The sequence below is a fragment of the Phalacrocorax aristotelis genome, chromosome 7, assembly GCF_949628215.1.
Source record: "Phalacrocorax aristotelis chromosome 7, bGulAri2.1, whole genome shotgun sequence".
Classification (NCBI taxonomy): Eukaryota; Metazoa; Chordata; class Aves; order Suliformes; family Phalacrocoracidae; genus Phalacrocorax; species Phalacrocorax aristotelis.
Window position 1 is genome coordinate 1,709,161 of NC_134282.1, and position 14,694 is coordinate 1,723,854.

At 43.8% G+C, this 14,694-nt stretch overlaps 2 protein-coding genes across 2 annotated transcripts; one reads left to right on the forward strand and one right to left on the reverse strand.

Moving 5' to 3' along the window:
• Window positions 1–2,248: 2,248 nt before the first annotated feature.
• Window positions 2,249–7,000, reverse strand: NDUFB5 (NADH:ubiquinone oxidoreductase subunit B5). The gene is made up of 6 exons (XM_075098430.1): window positions 6,865–7,000; window positions 6,292–6,380; window positions 5,318–5,384; window positions 4,502–4,563; window positions 3,378–3,484; window positions 2,249–2,501 (listed from the first exon to the last, which is right to left on the reverse strand). Exons 1-6 carry the CDS (start codon window positions 6,974–6,976, stop codon window positions 2,381–2,383), a joined length of 558 nt encoding a protein of 185 aa, XP_074954531.1. The 5' UTR covers window positions 6,977–7,000; the 3' UTR covers window positions 2,249–2,380.
• On the forward strand, window positions 6,966–13,043 carry MRPL47 (mitochondrial ribosomal protein L47). The gene is made up of 7 exons (XM_075098429.1): window positions 6,966–7,204; window positions 7,342–7,487; window positions 8,079–8,139; window positions 8,912–9,008; window positions 10,653–10,783; window positions 12,236–12,331; window positions 12,758–13,043. The coding sequence occupies exons 1-7, from the start codon at window positions 6,966–6,968 to the stop codon at window positions 12,873–12,875; spliced, it is 888 nt and encodes a 295-aa protein (XP_074954530.1). The 3' UTR covers window positions 12,876–13,043.
• The last annotated feature ends 1,651 nt before the right edge of the window (window positions 13,044–14,694 follow it).

Sequence of the window (14,694 nt, forward strand, 5' to 3'; positions counted from 1 at the left end):
AGATGATCGGGGTTGCTAAAGGACTTGGGCTTATTTCCTTAAAAAAGTGGGAATTTTCAATACGGACAGCTAGTTTAGGCTCACAAACTTAAGAGGCACCTTCCCTCACTCTCTTGAGGGAATTAAGACCAGAGGAATGCCACGGCCGGCAGAGCCCGAGGAAACAGATCCCTCTAGTGGCAGAAGTCTGCCAGAGGCAGAGAGCACCTGCTGTATTCCCTAGTTGTCAAAAGTGCTGTAGAAAAATAGCTGCAGAATTCTGAAAACGCGTGGCAGGTGTGTGTGGATGTCCTCAGGTGCCACCTGCCTTACCGTACGTATTTCCTAATTTGTTATTGGTTAATAACGGTTGGATGGCACATTTCCACTTGATCTTTTTATATAAACTTTTGCTTTGCTTTTTTAATTCCAGTTTACTCTGGAAAATAAGCCTAAGTTATCTTAAATGCTACAAGGAAGGTTTACCTTTTTCACCTCCAGAATCGCTTATGTGGCCTCTCTACGTTAAATGCACTGGGAGTACAAAGTTTCAAGTTTTCATCTTGAGATTTTGCTTACCTTTTAGGGTACTAAAAGCTGTGTATCGCACACCAGAAGATGATATCTGTTCACCCCGCAGTGATGAGATGATCCATAAAACCCGTTAACTAATGCTGACCTGTGCCATTCTCCCTAGCCCGGTCCTTGCTCTTCGGGCATCCAGCAATCCTTTTGTAACAACCCGCATTAAGCAGTTTCCTGGTTTTCCCTTCTTCATCTTCCTAAGCCTGTTACAGGAAGCAGAAAGCTAACAACAGTATCCATAACTTGAATATGTTGCTAAGATGTTAGATATAAAGCAGTTACTATGAAAATACTTAGTCTTTATCCACTTAAATTCTTCCTACTCGTGAGCAGCTTTACGTGACAGAGCATAGACTTTAGTCTTGCAGCCATGGGGTATTTTCAAGAGTGCACTTGGCACCCCCTGAAATCACTAAGATGTGAACATACACACACCATACACTTTTAAATGTTTAAGAACTTTTCCTTTGCTTTCTGCTACGCCTGACAGCACGGATAGTGGCAGGTCTAGGCAAGCACTTCTGTCTTAATTCTGCCTTCTGAAAACACAGGAGATATCTGAGGTAATAAACCCAAAGCCTTGTTAAAGTTAATTTTAAAGACTATCCTCCCCACAGGCACTTGGCATGCAGTTCTCCATGTCACTAGCTATATCTTTAAAACATGAAAATTATGTGACAATGGTAGGTACACCTCAGTAGGTTTTTCCAAAATATTAATATATTACTGAGCACTGACTGTGTTTTCATCAATGAAGATCCTTTCTGCCACACAGGGAGTATGTGGCTGGTTTAGATCTATTACAACAGGAAGCATGTATCATAGCAGAAGTACCTGTTATGCTTTTAAACCTCATTTAAAAACAAACATTAAAAAACCAAGCAACAAAAAAAAAAACCTCCAAACCCAACAGACCAATGTAGAAAGATGTTCTAGAAAGACCACATTTTGGATGATCTACATGGAGAAGTGTCCAGTTTTGAAAGGTGCACAGAAGTCAGGCATCTTTTGGGTTTTTGGGGGGTTTGGTTTGTTGATATTTTGGGGTTTTTTTTTAAACAGACACTTTAAGAGCCTTTTACAGACACAGACTGTATAGGAGGAGAGAGACTGGAGAAAATGAATGAGCAGACCAGCATAAATTACACAAGAGGAAGAAAGTTTAAAACTGGCGACAAAACCAGCGAAGCAGCCGCCTGCCTGACACTCTTAGGCATGAAGTGTATTAACAGATATCTAGAGAGAGACTTTGCGATAATGCAGAGAAAATGATAGCAGATACTGAACAATATGCAAGTTGGGAAAAAAAAACAGTGAAAGATGAGTTTGACTATAGGTAATGAGAAAGGAAGTATTTGTCTAAGGGGGTAGATAGAACCCTAGTGTTTCAAAGATCTGAAGGTATTTTTCTTATTTAGTTCATCTTCCACAAATTACCCGACACAAGGCATTGTGTGAAAGAAAAAAAAACACCTTATAGTTTCCTGTACCTTTCATTTAAAATTTCAAATACAAGAAATCACATGATGAAGACTAATATTACCAACCCATTTCACATCTATCAGGTCACAAAGCCCGTTCCACATGGATGTCCTGGAGAAAGGGAATAATTGTTGGCAACTGACTGAAGGCATTTTCTCCGATTAACAACGTGAACAGCTATATGAGCTTAACTGCCACACGGTTTCTTTGAAGTTATCAGAATCAACAACATTGTTTATTCATTTCCGTCAGTAAACAGCAGGATGTACATTACATAGCTCGGCCATGACTTGTTGGTATGAATTTAAGACCGCGCATACTGTCTTGTAATAGTTTAGTTGTCAGGTGTGGATTTCATAGAATTGTCAACAAGATTTTTATCAGGTGTTTCATAATGATACCAAGGTCCATCTCCCCTGTGTCTCATCAGTCTGCGTGCTTCCAACTCCAACAGCCTAAAAAAGAAAGAGCAAGACAAGCTAAACCTGAAGTTTGTTGGGTTTGATCATATGTATATCAACACTTAACATCAGGGCGTTACTGACAACAGCGATGAATTTAGCATCTATGGTTTATAAATACTACTGAAACATAGGTAATACCAAAATATGAAGGGTTCAACTACAACAGGAGCTATTACATCCTTCTATTTCCATTTCTTTCAGCAAGTTGTCTCACAAGAGAGTAATAAAAATACTTGCGGGAGTTCTGCCATAGGTTCTTTCCTAGCAAGGGGCTAGACAGTTTTGATGCAGCTTTCAACTGAAAATAAACAGCAGCAACAAAATCAGAAGTAAACGCGATGGCTGAAGGAGCTGTGCTGTCTTGGTCCCAACAGTGACAGTTGGGGGAACTTGGAATTTCTTCTACCGCTACAGTTTGCTCTGAGCAAGCATAGAATAAATTCGGTGCAACAGCACTGTTACAGCCCACAAAATTTTCAACAGCAACAAGGAACGTAACCCGTCCTGCAAACTGTCATTTAGCTACTCATTTCAGCTGTAAGGGTTAGCAGAGGCAGACAGAGCTGTTAATTTCCTGGCTTGGGAAGACAGGGCTATACCTTTACAAATACGCACTGTTTTGAAGAGACACCGTTGTTTTACAAGACTGCCCTCAGATCATTCTGCTTCTGGTGATCTTAATACTAAGGAGGCCAGGGCTACAGATTCCCTACCTTCCACTTTGCTACCAGCCAGGCAGCAAGCACTTGGGGTCAAGCGATATGAGTAAGCCTGTTATGTCAGCATCCAACTTGGTGTGTTAAGTAAAATAAGAAAGTTAACTAGAGTACGTATCAGTACTTTAAAACCCTCAGCTATATAACATACCTCAGTTGAGCTTTCTTTGATTCAATGTCAAGCACAGCCATCTCCTTCTCATAGTTCTTTTCAGGGGGGTCAAGGCAGTAACGAGCTATCCAGCGACTTATAGGGTGCTGGAAAATACAGAAGCAGAGATTATTCATGCAATTTCCAAGTAGAAATGCCATCATAATGAAATCATTTTGCATGTTCCCAGTCCTGAAAACATGCCATCAACACCATGGGTGCTGCCATTCAAACCATAATAGTCAAGTTAAAAACACGCTCAACTATTTGTCAGATCAGAACCATAAAAAGCTGTATTTCTTTTGCAGTTTTTAACACCAAGATAACCTGCAGATGACTATTCTGTAGCAAAACTAAAAGTTAATGGAAGACATGATTTATTTTATTTTTGTAGAAGTAAAGTTCCTTAAACCGCCCCTGTAATCGCAGAAATGGATGCCAAACCTCTTACTGTAATCAGTAAGATTTTAAAGTTTTGCTTTCACACAGAGGCCATTTCACTTGAACAGTCATAATAGTGTTGCTGAATTCAATTACTTCCTATCAAAACCAAAAAAGTGCTTGCAGCAAGAAACCAGGGACTGACCTTAAGAAAATACAATGAAATGAAAAAGCGTAACCTTGAGTTTCTGACTCCAAAAATCTCAAATTCGAGATGCAAAAGCACAGGTGATGTTGGACTTTGAAACAACGCTAGCAAACAATGCAAAAGAAAGCAATGTCACTTTAAACTCCAGATGTTGTAGTTCCAGAGCAAGAAACGACGACAAAACCTGCATGCTAAGCATGAAGAGAACAGAAGACTGTCCTTACTGTTTAGGAACACTCTAAAAGAATTATTGGCAATAGCTTCAGCAGTTTACTTGCATGAAGTTACAGATCATTTGCATCTACTTGTGTCAATAAACAGATTTCCTGCAGCAACACACACCTTCCATAAAACTGAAAAAAAAAAAAGCAAGTCTACAAAACTCGTAATTGCACGATTTGAGTTCTACTACACTGACACCCAGCGGCAGGGACACGGCCATCCCCAGGCTCATACTCCACACATTTTACTCCCAGAAGTATCACCAGAAGGAAGGCTGTCCATAACATGCCACCCATCTGTGTGTTACACTCACTTTGTAGTACTCCCAGTACTCTGGAACATAACCTTCGGGAATCTCTGCAAGTTCAGCTTCACCTGACAAGGAAAGGAGGGGAAGAATATTTCGTACAAGTATTTTTTTTAATTACCTTATATTCTGCTTTGCACGTTAAGAAAAGATCGTTATTTCACATGGAGAGTACTTAGTCCCTCCATGGGAGCTCTCGTCAGAAAAACTGGACTTCTAATTTTTCCAGACACTTCGCACCACACATATCTAGCTTACAGACTTTAAGCCACACAACAAACAGAAGGGTGACATTTGCAGCTATACAGCATAAATAAGATCAAGTCCACAGAAATGCCTTTAAAATATACAAGCTGAAAGCATGAATTTTTCCTAATTTCTCTCTTAAGTTCATTCCATATCATTACAGCGGTAGATTTAGAACACGTATTGCCAAGCAGACTGTTGGGTTTTTTTGCTAGATAAGCAGCAACAGTTGCAGTGTAGGCAGCCTTCTTAAAGAAGTATGTAACACAAGGTACTACAGACTCCTCATATGGACACAGAAGGACTGTTCATTAAACCTCACTGATGTTTGAAACTGTCAAAAGACGGAATTTTTCCATTTTTAAAATGGATAGCTTTTAAAAAAAGCAATAACTACAGAAAAATAAAAATACTGAGAATATCTTCTATGCACTTATATATATTACTGCAACTCTTATGCTGGTTTCATGCTCTTCCAAAAAGTAAGCCTTAAAAGATCTTTTTCCTATCCAGCATGCTTAGTTTCCATTTAATGATCTGAGTGTGTACTTAGCTTAATCACGCCATAGCACTCACCAATGAAGATGTTGACATATGTTATGAATAGTGCCACTGGTATTCCCGTCAGAAATACATAGAATCTCTGTACAGGGGATAAAAAGAAAGAGAAATAGTAAGGGAAACTCAGGCGCCTGACAAAATTTAGATGAGATTAGCCTGAAGACGATGTTAACAGCCTATTAGATTTGCATTCATAGACTAGGTAGCGATGTTGTACGGGAAGACACGTTGCTGCCTAAAGTGAGTTAATGAACAAAGACAACTACAGAAACAGCAATGTTGTGCTGGTCCCAGAACCCGTTTGGCTCAGCTTTCGGTCTCCTGCAGAGGTCGGTCCCTGCAGAAGGGCAGCTGTGCTTCCCCCCAAACGTGCTCTCAGCATCTTGTGAGGACTGCGGTTTCACTGTAACGAGGCGTTAACGCCAGTGCAATATAACCCCATGTAAATACAACCACTGCTGGCTTTGGTAACTGCGGAAGACAGATGAAGGAAGCCTGATCACACGGGGCAGTTGTATCACGTTGGCTGTTACCCATCGTAACAGGCTTTCTCCAAAACCTGGCTTTTTAAGGGTCAAACTCAGGTCAGGCTTCCCAAGTCCAATTTCTACTATTAGTGCTTTAGGTAACCAAAGGCAAACCCTGCAGAAGACCAACCTAATACGTTTTAAAAAGGAGGATGGAGTGGAAAGCATTTGTAGATTATACATATGTGAGCAAAGACACAAAATTTAAGAATGCATTAGTTTGAGTACCTGTCACAATCCTTGCCATTTAGCCAAGCTTTTTACTTCATCTGGCCCTGATTTTACAACGTACAACAAAAAATTCTTTAGGAAGAAGACTGGAAGGTCTTGTTTGTGTGAATAGTTGCAACTGCGTTTTAGGCGCCATCACATAAACAATGGAGGAAATTGTACTTTAGACGCTCTTACACCATTTGCAAGGTGTGTGTGACACTGAACACAATAAATTTGGTTTTCACTCACCAACAAGTTCAGAAATCGAGTATCATAAAAACTCGTTGCCTTGATAATGAACATTCTTTTCCCATGGCTGCTGCTGTGCCGTACCAGAGCTGTAAATTGAACCAAAGTATTATGTTTTATTCTCCATTTGGCGACTGCGCCAGGATAAGGTCAACGAGGCATGTGAGGGGAGAAAGGCTGGGTACTTCCGAGCTGGTTTTCGGGGGAGAGAGGGGTGGTATCAATATACCTAAACGCCCACCTGAACTATTTTGCTAGAATTAACCTATTTTTGCAGACCCACAGGTCCCCGCAGCAGGAGGAACGCCGGCGGGCCCTCACAAGGACGGGGCCTCCCGCCCCCGCGCCTTCCCTGCGCCCGCTACGACCGGGAAGGGCCGCCGGCAAGAGCTCCCGGGGCCCGGGCGGCGGAGGGAGGCCGGAGCCCGGCGGCCGCCGGCACCCCTGCCTCAGGGGAACCCGGAGCTCCCCACGCCCCCGCCTCAGGAGGGCGGCAAGGCTCCCCAAGGTCACCCCGCCCCGGCCAGCCGGCCCACCCCTGCCCGCCCCTCCGCGCTCCCGCCGCGGCCCTACCGAGGGTGCCGGGGAGGCGGGCGGTCCCGGGCTGCCAGGGGAGAGCAGCGCCCGCCGCCCGCCGACCCCCCCAGGCAGCCGCCGCCCGCAGCAGCAGGCTCATGGCCGCCATCGCCGGAACTGCCGCGGGGGCGGGGTCGCCAGGGACGAAGCCGGGCGACCGCCATCTTAGCGAAGGGCAGGCGCGGCCCGCCCCTTCCGGCGCTGCGGGCGGGCCCGTGATGGCGGCCGGCGGCGGGGCCCTGATGGCGGCGGTGGCGGCGCTGGGCCGGCGCCTCACGGCCGCGCTGCGGGTCTCGGGAGCGCGGCCGGGCCGGGGGGCTGCCGCCGGCCTCCCCGGGTAGGCAGCGGAGGCCGGGGCGCGGGCGGGCCGCGCTGCCTGCGGGAATTCTGCCTTTATGGGTGGAAGAAACGCTCCCGTTTAGCCGAGTGTTCCTGCTCCCGTCACCGATTGTTTTCCTGCTCATTTTTGCACAGGTCGGCGCTGATCCCGTTCCACAAGCACGTAGCGAGAGCCGAGCCCCTCTGTCAGCTGCGGTGTCTGCACACCACGCTGCCTCGGAACGGCCTGGAGGAGTTCTTTGATGATCCGAGAAACTGGGGAGAAAAAACAGTGAAGTCTGGTGAGTTATATTTGCTGCTTCTCATAGTGATCTCTGGGCAACTTGTGCCCAGCTGAGATCTGACCTTTTGCATCGTAGCAGTTATTGACAGCTGCATAAAACATTTTTTAAATGTAAATATACATAAATATACTTGTGTGTTTTACGCCTCTTGTTTTTGCTGCGTATTCTGCGCTCCTGCAAGTAAATAGCTGTTACACAGCAAAATATTTTGCTATAAATCCTCTGCCTTGCTCATAAGCTCGAGTATGTCACACAAAAGATGTTCTTTGACAAAATATACAGTACCACAGAGGAAAAGTATGTCAATGTAAAGATCCATCTCGTCGTTTTCCCTATTCCCAGCCTTTTGCAAACACAAACAGTACCCGTCATTGCCTTTTTAATGCATTTGTATATTCAAAGCAAAGCTGAATATCTACAAGGGTAACTTTCCAAGTGGTGGGTTTGTTGTTTGTTGTTGTTTTTAAAAAAAAAAAAGTGGTCCTTATTCTGTCAAGTCAGGTAAGCCTGCTGGTTGAAATGGGGGGGTTTTGCCCCCAGAATAAGAGAACTTTTTTCTACCAAATGGATTTATTTTATTTTTTACAGGGGATGCATGGAATATAAAGCAGCTAAGGGGCAAGAGTAGTGAAGACTTGCACAAGCTTTGGTAAGTAAGTGTTAGTGAAGCAGCTTCTCTTGTTTCAAAGCAGCTCTGCGTATTTTATTAAAATGTGGTTAGTGAACTTATTAGTCAGTAAATATAGGCTGCCTTACAGCTCTGTGTGCTTAAGCCTGCTCTGGGCTTGGAGCAGCCGAGGTTCTGGTACTGCTCAGAACAGGAAAGCTGTACTGTAGGCGCTATGTGGGAGTTGTGCCCAGTACAAGGGGTTCGGGTATGGGACAAAGAGGCCAAGCTTGGGCCCTTCGGGGGTTGCTGGAACTGCAGGACAGACCCACTTGGGAGTGACCTGTGGTGGGGCTAACCTCGGACTTAGATCAGACCGCTCAGGTCTGCATCCAGTCCAGTTCTCTTCAGAAGAAAAGAATTTTCAGTCTCTGAGGCTGGAGACTGCATCGCTCCTTGAGGCAACCTGTGCCATGACAAAAGTAGTACTTAATTATTACTTGGAAGAGTTTTTCCCTTGCTGTATCTTGTCCTTTCTCTGCGTGCCTGTCGGGCTATGGAAGGCTACTTAGTGTTAACCTCTTCTCCCCTTAGCCTTCTTTATTCCAGCTTAGGTAAACCCATCTCCTGCAGCCTCTCCAGGTATGTCCTGTATGTCAGCCCTCCCTGGGCTTTCCCCGGTTGGGCAGTATCTTTTTGCTTCTTCACGTGAAGCTAGCAGGCACAGGCTACGGGGTTATAGGTGCTCTGTCCAGCAGGGTAGTGAGCGAATCATCTAGAAATGATTGCTGAAGTACTCTGCTTTCTCCGCTAGGTATGTCCTACTGAAGGAAAAAAACATGCTTTTAACTTTACAGCAAGAATCAAAACGACAAATCAGGCCTATGCCAAGTCCAGAACGATTAGAAAAGGTAACTTTTTCATCCTAGCTAAAAATATAATTCTAAGTAAAATTGCTGAGTGAAAGGTAAAGTGTTTGTAAACTTGTTAAAGACCATTTTTAAAATATTTCCCTGATTTTAGTATGAGCATGAACGCTGCTCAGGCAACACTGCAGGAAAGGCCTCTCCACCTGTTATAGTATTTCGCCATTGTCATGAAACTGCTAGAGGATTTCTAGAAACTTCCTAGTAAATCCTTCACAAAGGTTTTTTAATCTACTTAACTGTTGCCAGCTTCTTGCCTGACGCTGTCTTCTCCGAACTTGTGCCCTGTGGTCCTTTACTGTCCTTGCTTTTGTCATTTTTGTCCTCGCTTTTGCATTGTTGTGATTCTGCAACTCATTGTTTCCCAGTATCTTTACCACTGAAAACTTCATTTACTTATAAATCCACTGCCATCTATATGCTTATGTCTCATGGATGGAAATCTACACCTTCACGGGCTAGTTAAATAATTCAGCTGCTGGACATGGGAAATATTGGCAGATATCCCCCTACGTATCCAAATTAATTTGGGAAAAGTCTGACCTTTACATTGTTCCTCTGAATGTCTTTGTGTGGTTTATCATTTAACTGTGTACTTGCCATCGCAACTGCATTCTGATGGTGCCTTTTTTGTGTCAGACATGGATTTGGTCTCTATTCTTGTCATTTCATCACTGAATTTGATGAATCAGTGATGAATAGGAATCACGTAAATTAGGGAAGATCCAATATAAAGCTCTCCTGGATCTAGTGTATCTTGTTTGAGTTTACCGTAATACGGTTTCTCAGCTGTGACTTGTGATTCCAATTCTGACAAGTGTTTTCTGCTTAGTCCCGCCTACGCCTCCATATCCAGCAACTCTGAATGCCAGCAGGACTTGTTTTGGGAGGGGGCATGTTAAGTGGCCACAACACTTCAAAGTCAAATCGTACTAATTGCATGTTTGGTTTTGGCTGAAGCCCAAGAAAAGCAGAAGTCAAGCAGCAGGTAAATACTGTGATTGCACTTGGGCAAAATCCAGCAATCTGCTTATTAAAATTAGCTCTAGAGGCTTCCCAGAGCATTTAACACGCTGCCATATGTCACGTGTGTTACGGTAACGTTACGCGGCAGACCTGACTAAAAACCTTCTGCTTAAGCATCGTAGTTTTGTCAAGGCAGGTTCCTCCTCGGCCAGCAGGCGCTGCGGAGCCTGGCCACAGCCCCAGGCGCAAACTAGACTAACAAACCACCGCTAAAACCACCTGACAGAAATGCAGGCGGCAGGTCTTCTGTTGCCTCTCCTGCGTGCTTCCTGCCTCAGAGCTTCCTATACTTCAGCATCAGCATTAGGTCTGGCTTTATGTATTTAGGCAGGTAGTCTTTAATGAATATTCAGACTGTCAGTTATTTCATCTCTCTTCTCCTTGTTAGTTTTTTTGAAGCACCCCTTCTTCACTGGTATAGCACACGGGGCCAGCTCGGCTGTTTCGCTCAGTCCACAACAGCGAGGTTACTCGTGATGGAACGCCTCGCGTGTTTCACCTTTGCTTTTCCTTAAAGTTTAGTCTTAGATCTTCATTTGAAATCTTTTAGGTTGTCAGCGTTGCATTTTGTTGGCTCATCCCAAAACTATTTCCTATTTCCAGGTAGAAAAATCTATGAAAAATATAGACTTGGTTGTCAGAGAACGAGAAATAGCTTTGAGGCTTTTACAAACTGGCCACGAAAAACCAGCGCCGGGCGAGTGGAGACATGACTTCCTAGGACGCACCTACTGGTATGGGAGAGAGAACTTTTCATGTGTGTCAGGTTTTTTTGTGGTATGTCCCTTAACCAGAAAACCCTATCTCATCAAGAGAGGATGCAAACGCTGTATAGAAACAAACGTGGGTTTCAGTCAGCATTCAGGTGCTTACTGAGTTTTGTTTTTTGGTTTTGTTGGTTTTTTTTTTTTTAACGTGGTTATAATTGTTGCTAAATAATTCAGTGACAAACTACCATTATAATGTTAGTTCCACGTAACTGCTATGATTTCTGTGCTCGGAGGATGGCTGTTGCTGTAGCAGTTCTCTAACACGACTGAACTAGGGCGCACTGCTCACGTAGAATCGTCAGGACTGCCCTAGTCATAACGCAACGTCCACGTGGCAGGGGACAACCGTGTTGTGACCGCACCACCCAAGCTATCGCACGAGACCACCTAAACATCCCTTGGAATTCCCTACTGGTCTTGGTTTTAGCTTAGAAGCTGCTTCTACCTTTAGAATTATTTATTTTCCAGACACTTTCAATAACCTGTGATTTCAGGTGATGGTGCTGAAGGCTCAGGCAGGACCCGCTGTTGCATTAGCCAGTATTTTACCCTCGTCAGGTTGGCATTTGAAGCCCTAATTAGAGTATTCAGCTCTGCGGTAACCGTGTAGATAACAGAAGGTCACACGTTTTAATAACAGTGAATTCTGAGCCGTTATCCATTTGTTTACCCATTAAATACAGATCAGCAGTGCACTAAACGCGCATCCCAGGGATAAGGCTTCTGTACACCTCTCTCTGCCTGGAAGCCCTGCCCACAGAGAAGGGCTTGCCCATGTGCTTGGAAGCCCAGTCTCCAGAGGCAAGCAGGGGAAGGGGCAGATGACATGAGATGGGCTTGACGCACGTGCAGAAACTCTGCAATACACAGAATAGTAGGTCTGACACAGTCTGGATGCGCGGGAGCCCGTAGGTACGTCTGCACAAGGCATCTCTGCAGCCTGTACGCAGAAGAAACCCCAAAAAGAAACAGCAGTCTATATTTAGAGGGGAAGACTTAGGTTCAGGCAGATTTGCACTTCACGTGACACTCGCACACCGGCATTTAAAGGAAAATTGTAACAGAAACAAACTTTATTCGCACGCAGTTTGTTCACGAGCTTTTGAAAGTTTGCTTATGAAGGAGTAGTTTTTAAAATACAATACAAAGCATCATCATCTATACTGGGCTCTCTCATCAAACATCTATGGGTTTTAAAGCAAGACCGCTTTGTACAGAAAGAGGCCGAGCTGGGTATGAGAGCTGGTTACAAACCAGGCCCGTGACAGAGCTGAAAGTAAATAACCCATGTATAGATTTTGCAACCTACCAACCAGACAGCTTTATCACCCTACTGTAACCACATGTAACTGGTAGAATCTGAGGACGAAGACAAAAACTGTATGTTCTGTAATCACTTTTATCTGTCTTTAACAGGTACACTTACAAGGAATGGCCAATACCATGGTACTTGAACAAGAAACACAACAAGAGGAAATTCTATTACTTACCTCATGTGAATCACTTCATCAGGTAAAGCGTTTTTTTGACACTTATTTTCTGATCTGTTCCTCGTCTCCCTTTATTCCGATTTGCAAGGAAAAAATCCTAGTAATCTCGTTGGTTCTATAGCTAGTAGACTGAAAAGAACGCTTTCTAAAATGGCAGCTTGCTCTGCTTCTTCTTGCTGCTCCCAGCTGAGTTGAGAGACTTGGTTATCTATGAAGTTACACTGTAAAAGGCATTTCAAGCGCAGAGTACCTAAGATCCTTCCAGAGCTTGAATTTCTGTAGAATTCAAAAGCAGAAGAAAGTTTGCTTTGCAGGCATTTTTCCTTATTGAAAGCAAATTAACTCTGAAGTTGTGAATCACTGAGAGCCTTTATTTGATCAGGGGGTGAGCTCGTTAAGGATGTTACAAGCTGTCTAGACATTAACCACGCTGCTACCTTTGTTTCAGGCTCAGACTTGAAAAATCTCTACGTGGAAGGGCAAGAAGGCGAAACCTGGAGAAGACAAGGCAGAAGGTCTTGGAAAGGAAGTTCCCTCATCTCGCTGTAAAATCTCAGAGCCAGTAGCATGCTGGAAGAGCGCTGCAAGTGCTTGGTTGAGTATCTTCGTGACAGAAACATGAAACAAGCTCTGAAACCAGTGAGCAACTTGACTGAGCATTCCTGAGAGTCTCCTGGTTTTTTTTAATCTCACATTTGACCCAAATTAAACTTGTGATCTGGGATTAAAAAGCAGCGTTGGTGCATAATTCAAATTAATCCTAACGGTTGAAACACTTGAAAAATGACGTGTTAACCGGTTAGTGTAAGCATGAGGTGTACATTATTGACAGTGAAAAGCAGCAGCTGACTGCCACGTGGAAGTATAAAGCATAGGGATAATATTTATTATAATAATATGCATATGATAATATGCATTAAAACCAGACCAAAAACCGAGAGCCTCTGAAGCTCACGTACTAGCCTTTGTTCCAACATCCGAGTTATGGGTGTGTCACTTGAGTGATGCGTGCTCCCTGCATAAAGGCAGGGGAAAATACGCTCCCCAATCTGGCATGAGGAACGTTTTCCCTGCTTTACGGCTGGCTTGCTAGAAAGTATGAAATCTTTAGCATGTGAACTTCTAACAACGCAGTCTTTATATGTAGGTTTTTGACAACCTACGACATATTCAGACTTTTGTGGAATGTTTTCACAGATATTTTTATATGTTTTGAAGGAACAGTGGCAATAGTCTTCGTGAAACTGAAGTAGAAGGGTATGGCTGCGGCTCGCGGTTGATGGTAAAAGCCTACTTCATGAACACTTTTAACCTTCCGATGAGGTTGTGTAGAAATTCAGACTGAAGTCACAAATACTAGCCTCAGGAAGTAAGTGTGCTATCCAGTATAATCTGATAAAGCACTGGAAACTCCAAAGGAGCCAAAACTGTAGGAGATAGACATGTCTATCTGCAGCATCTTGGCCTTCCCTTACTCCTCTGCATCACACAAAATACCCACTTCTTAAACTGAAACCCTTTACAGGGGTGAGAAAAACCCCAGAAAGGGTTTTGCTCTCCATATGGTGCTAGAACATTCACGGATAGTACCACAGGGCTGTAGTTCTTTTAAGATACACGAAGATAAAAGCTGATTAGATGTAAGGAAACCTAAGCATATGACACACAGGAAAAGCTTAAAATGCATAGTCAATTCATGAAGAGAAACCAAAAAAGCGTACTTGATATCTTCACCTCTAGCTCCAAGCTGTCCAGTCAACCGTAGCACTTTGTTGGAGCCACAGTAACTGTGTGAAGTGTGGCTCGCTGCAGTGCGCCAAGATACAAGCTCAGCTGATACCCCACATGCGACCTGAAGGCAAACTAGGCTGAGTCGTGTCCCAGTGTGACAGCAACGGCTGGTGACTTACATCACCTAGTGCCCCTGACTTAGGGCAAACCTATTTTGTGAGAGAAACACGGTTTGTCAATAGCGTTGAAAGTCTGGAGCAAACAACTTTGTCTCAAGAGCAACTACTGGTTATCCTGATAAGACAAAAACAGGCTGTTTTGATAAATTACTTTATTGTTTAGAGGTAATGTGAAACTGTTTTCAACTTCAGGCCTCATCATTATTTACCCACAACGTGTTTTGGAATACAAAAAATGTAGTAGTACTGTTTACATTTTTTTTTTTTGTATCAGTTAAATGCTATTTGGTTTTCCACAGCTTTTAAGATAAGGAGCAACACTTCATTGTGTCCCAATACAGACCATCACACAGCTGTAAATTAAAGTAAGCTTAACACGGAGCTGCATCATGGCAGCCAGTTCCAGCAGAAAAAAAAAATCCCCCTTTCCCCTGCCCCTGAGTCCACGTTCCCCTTGCAAAACACAGGCACTTAC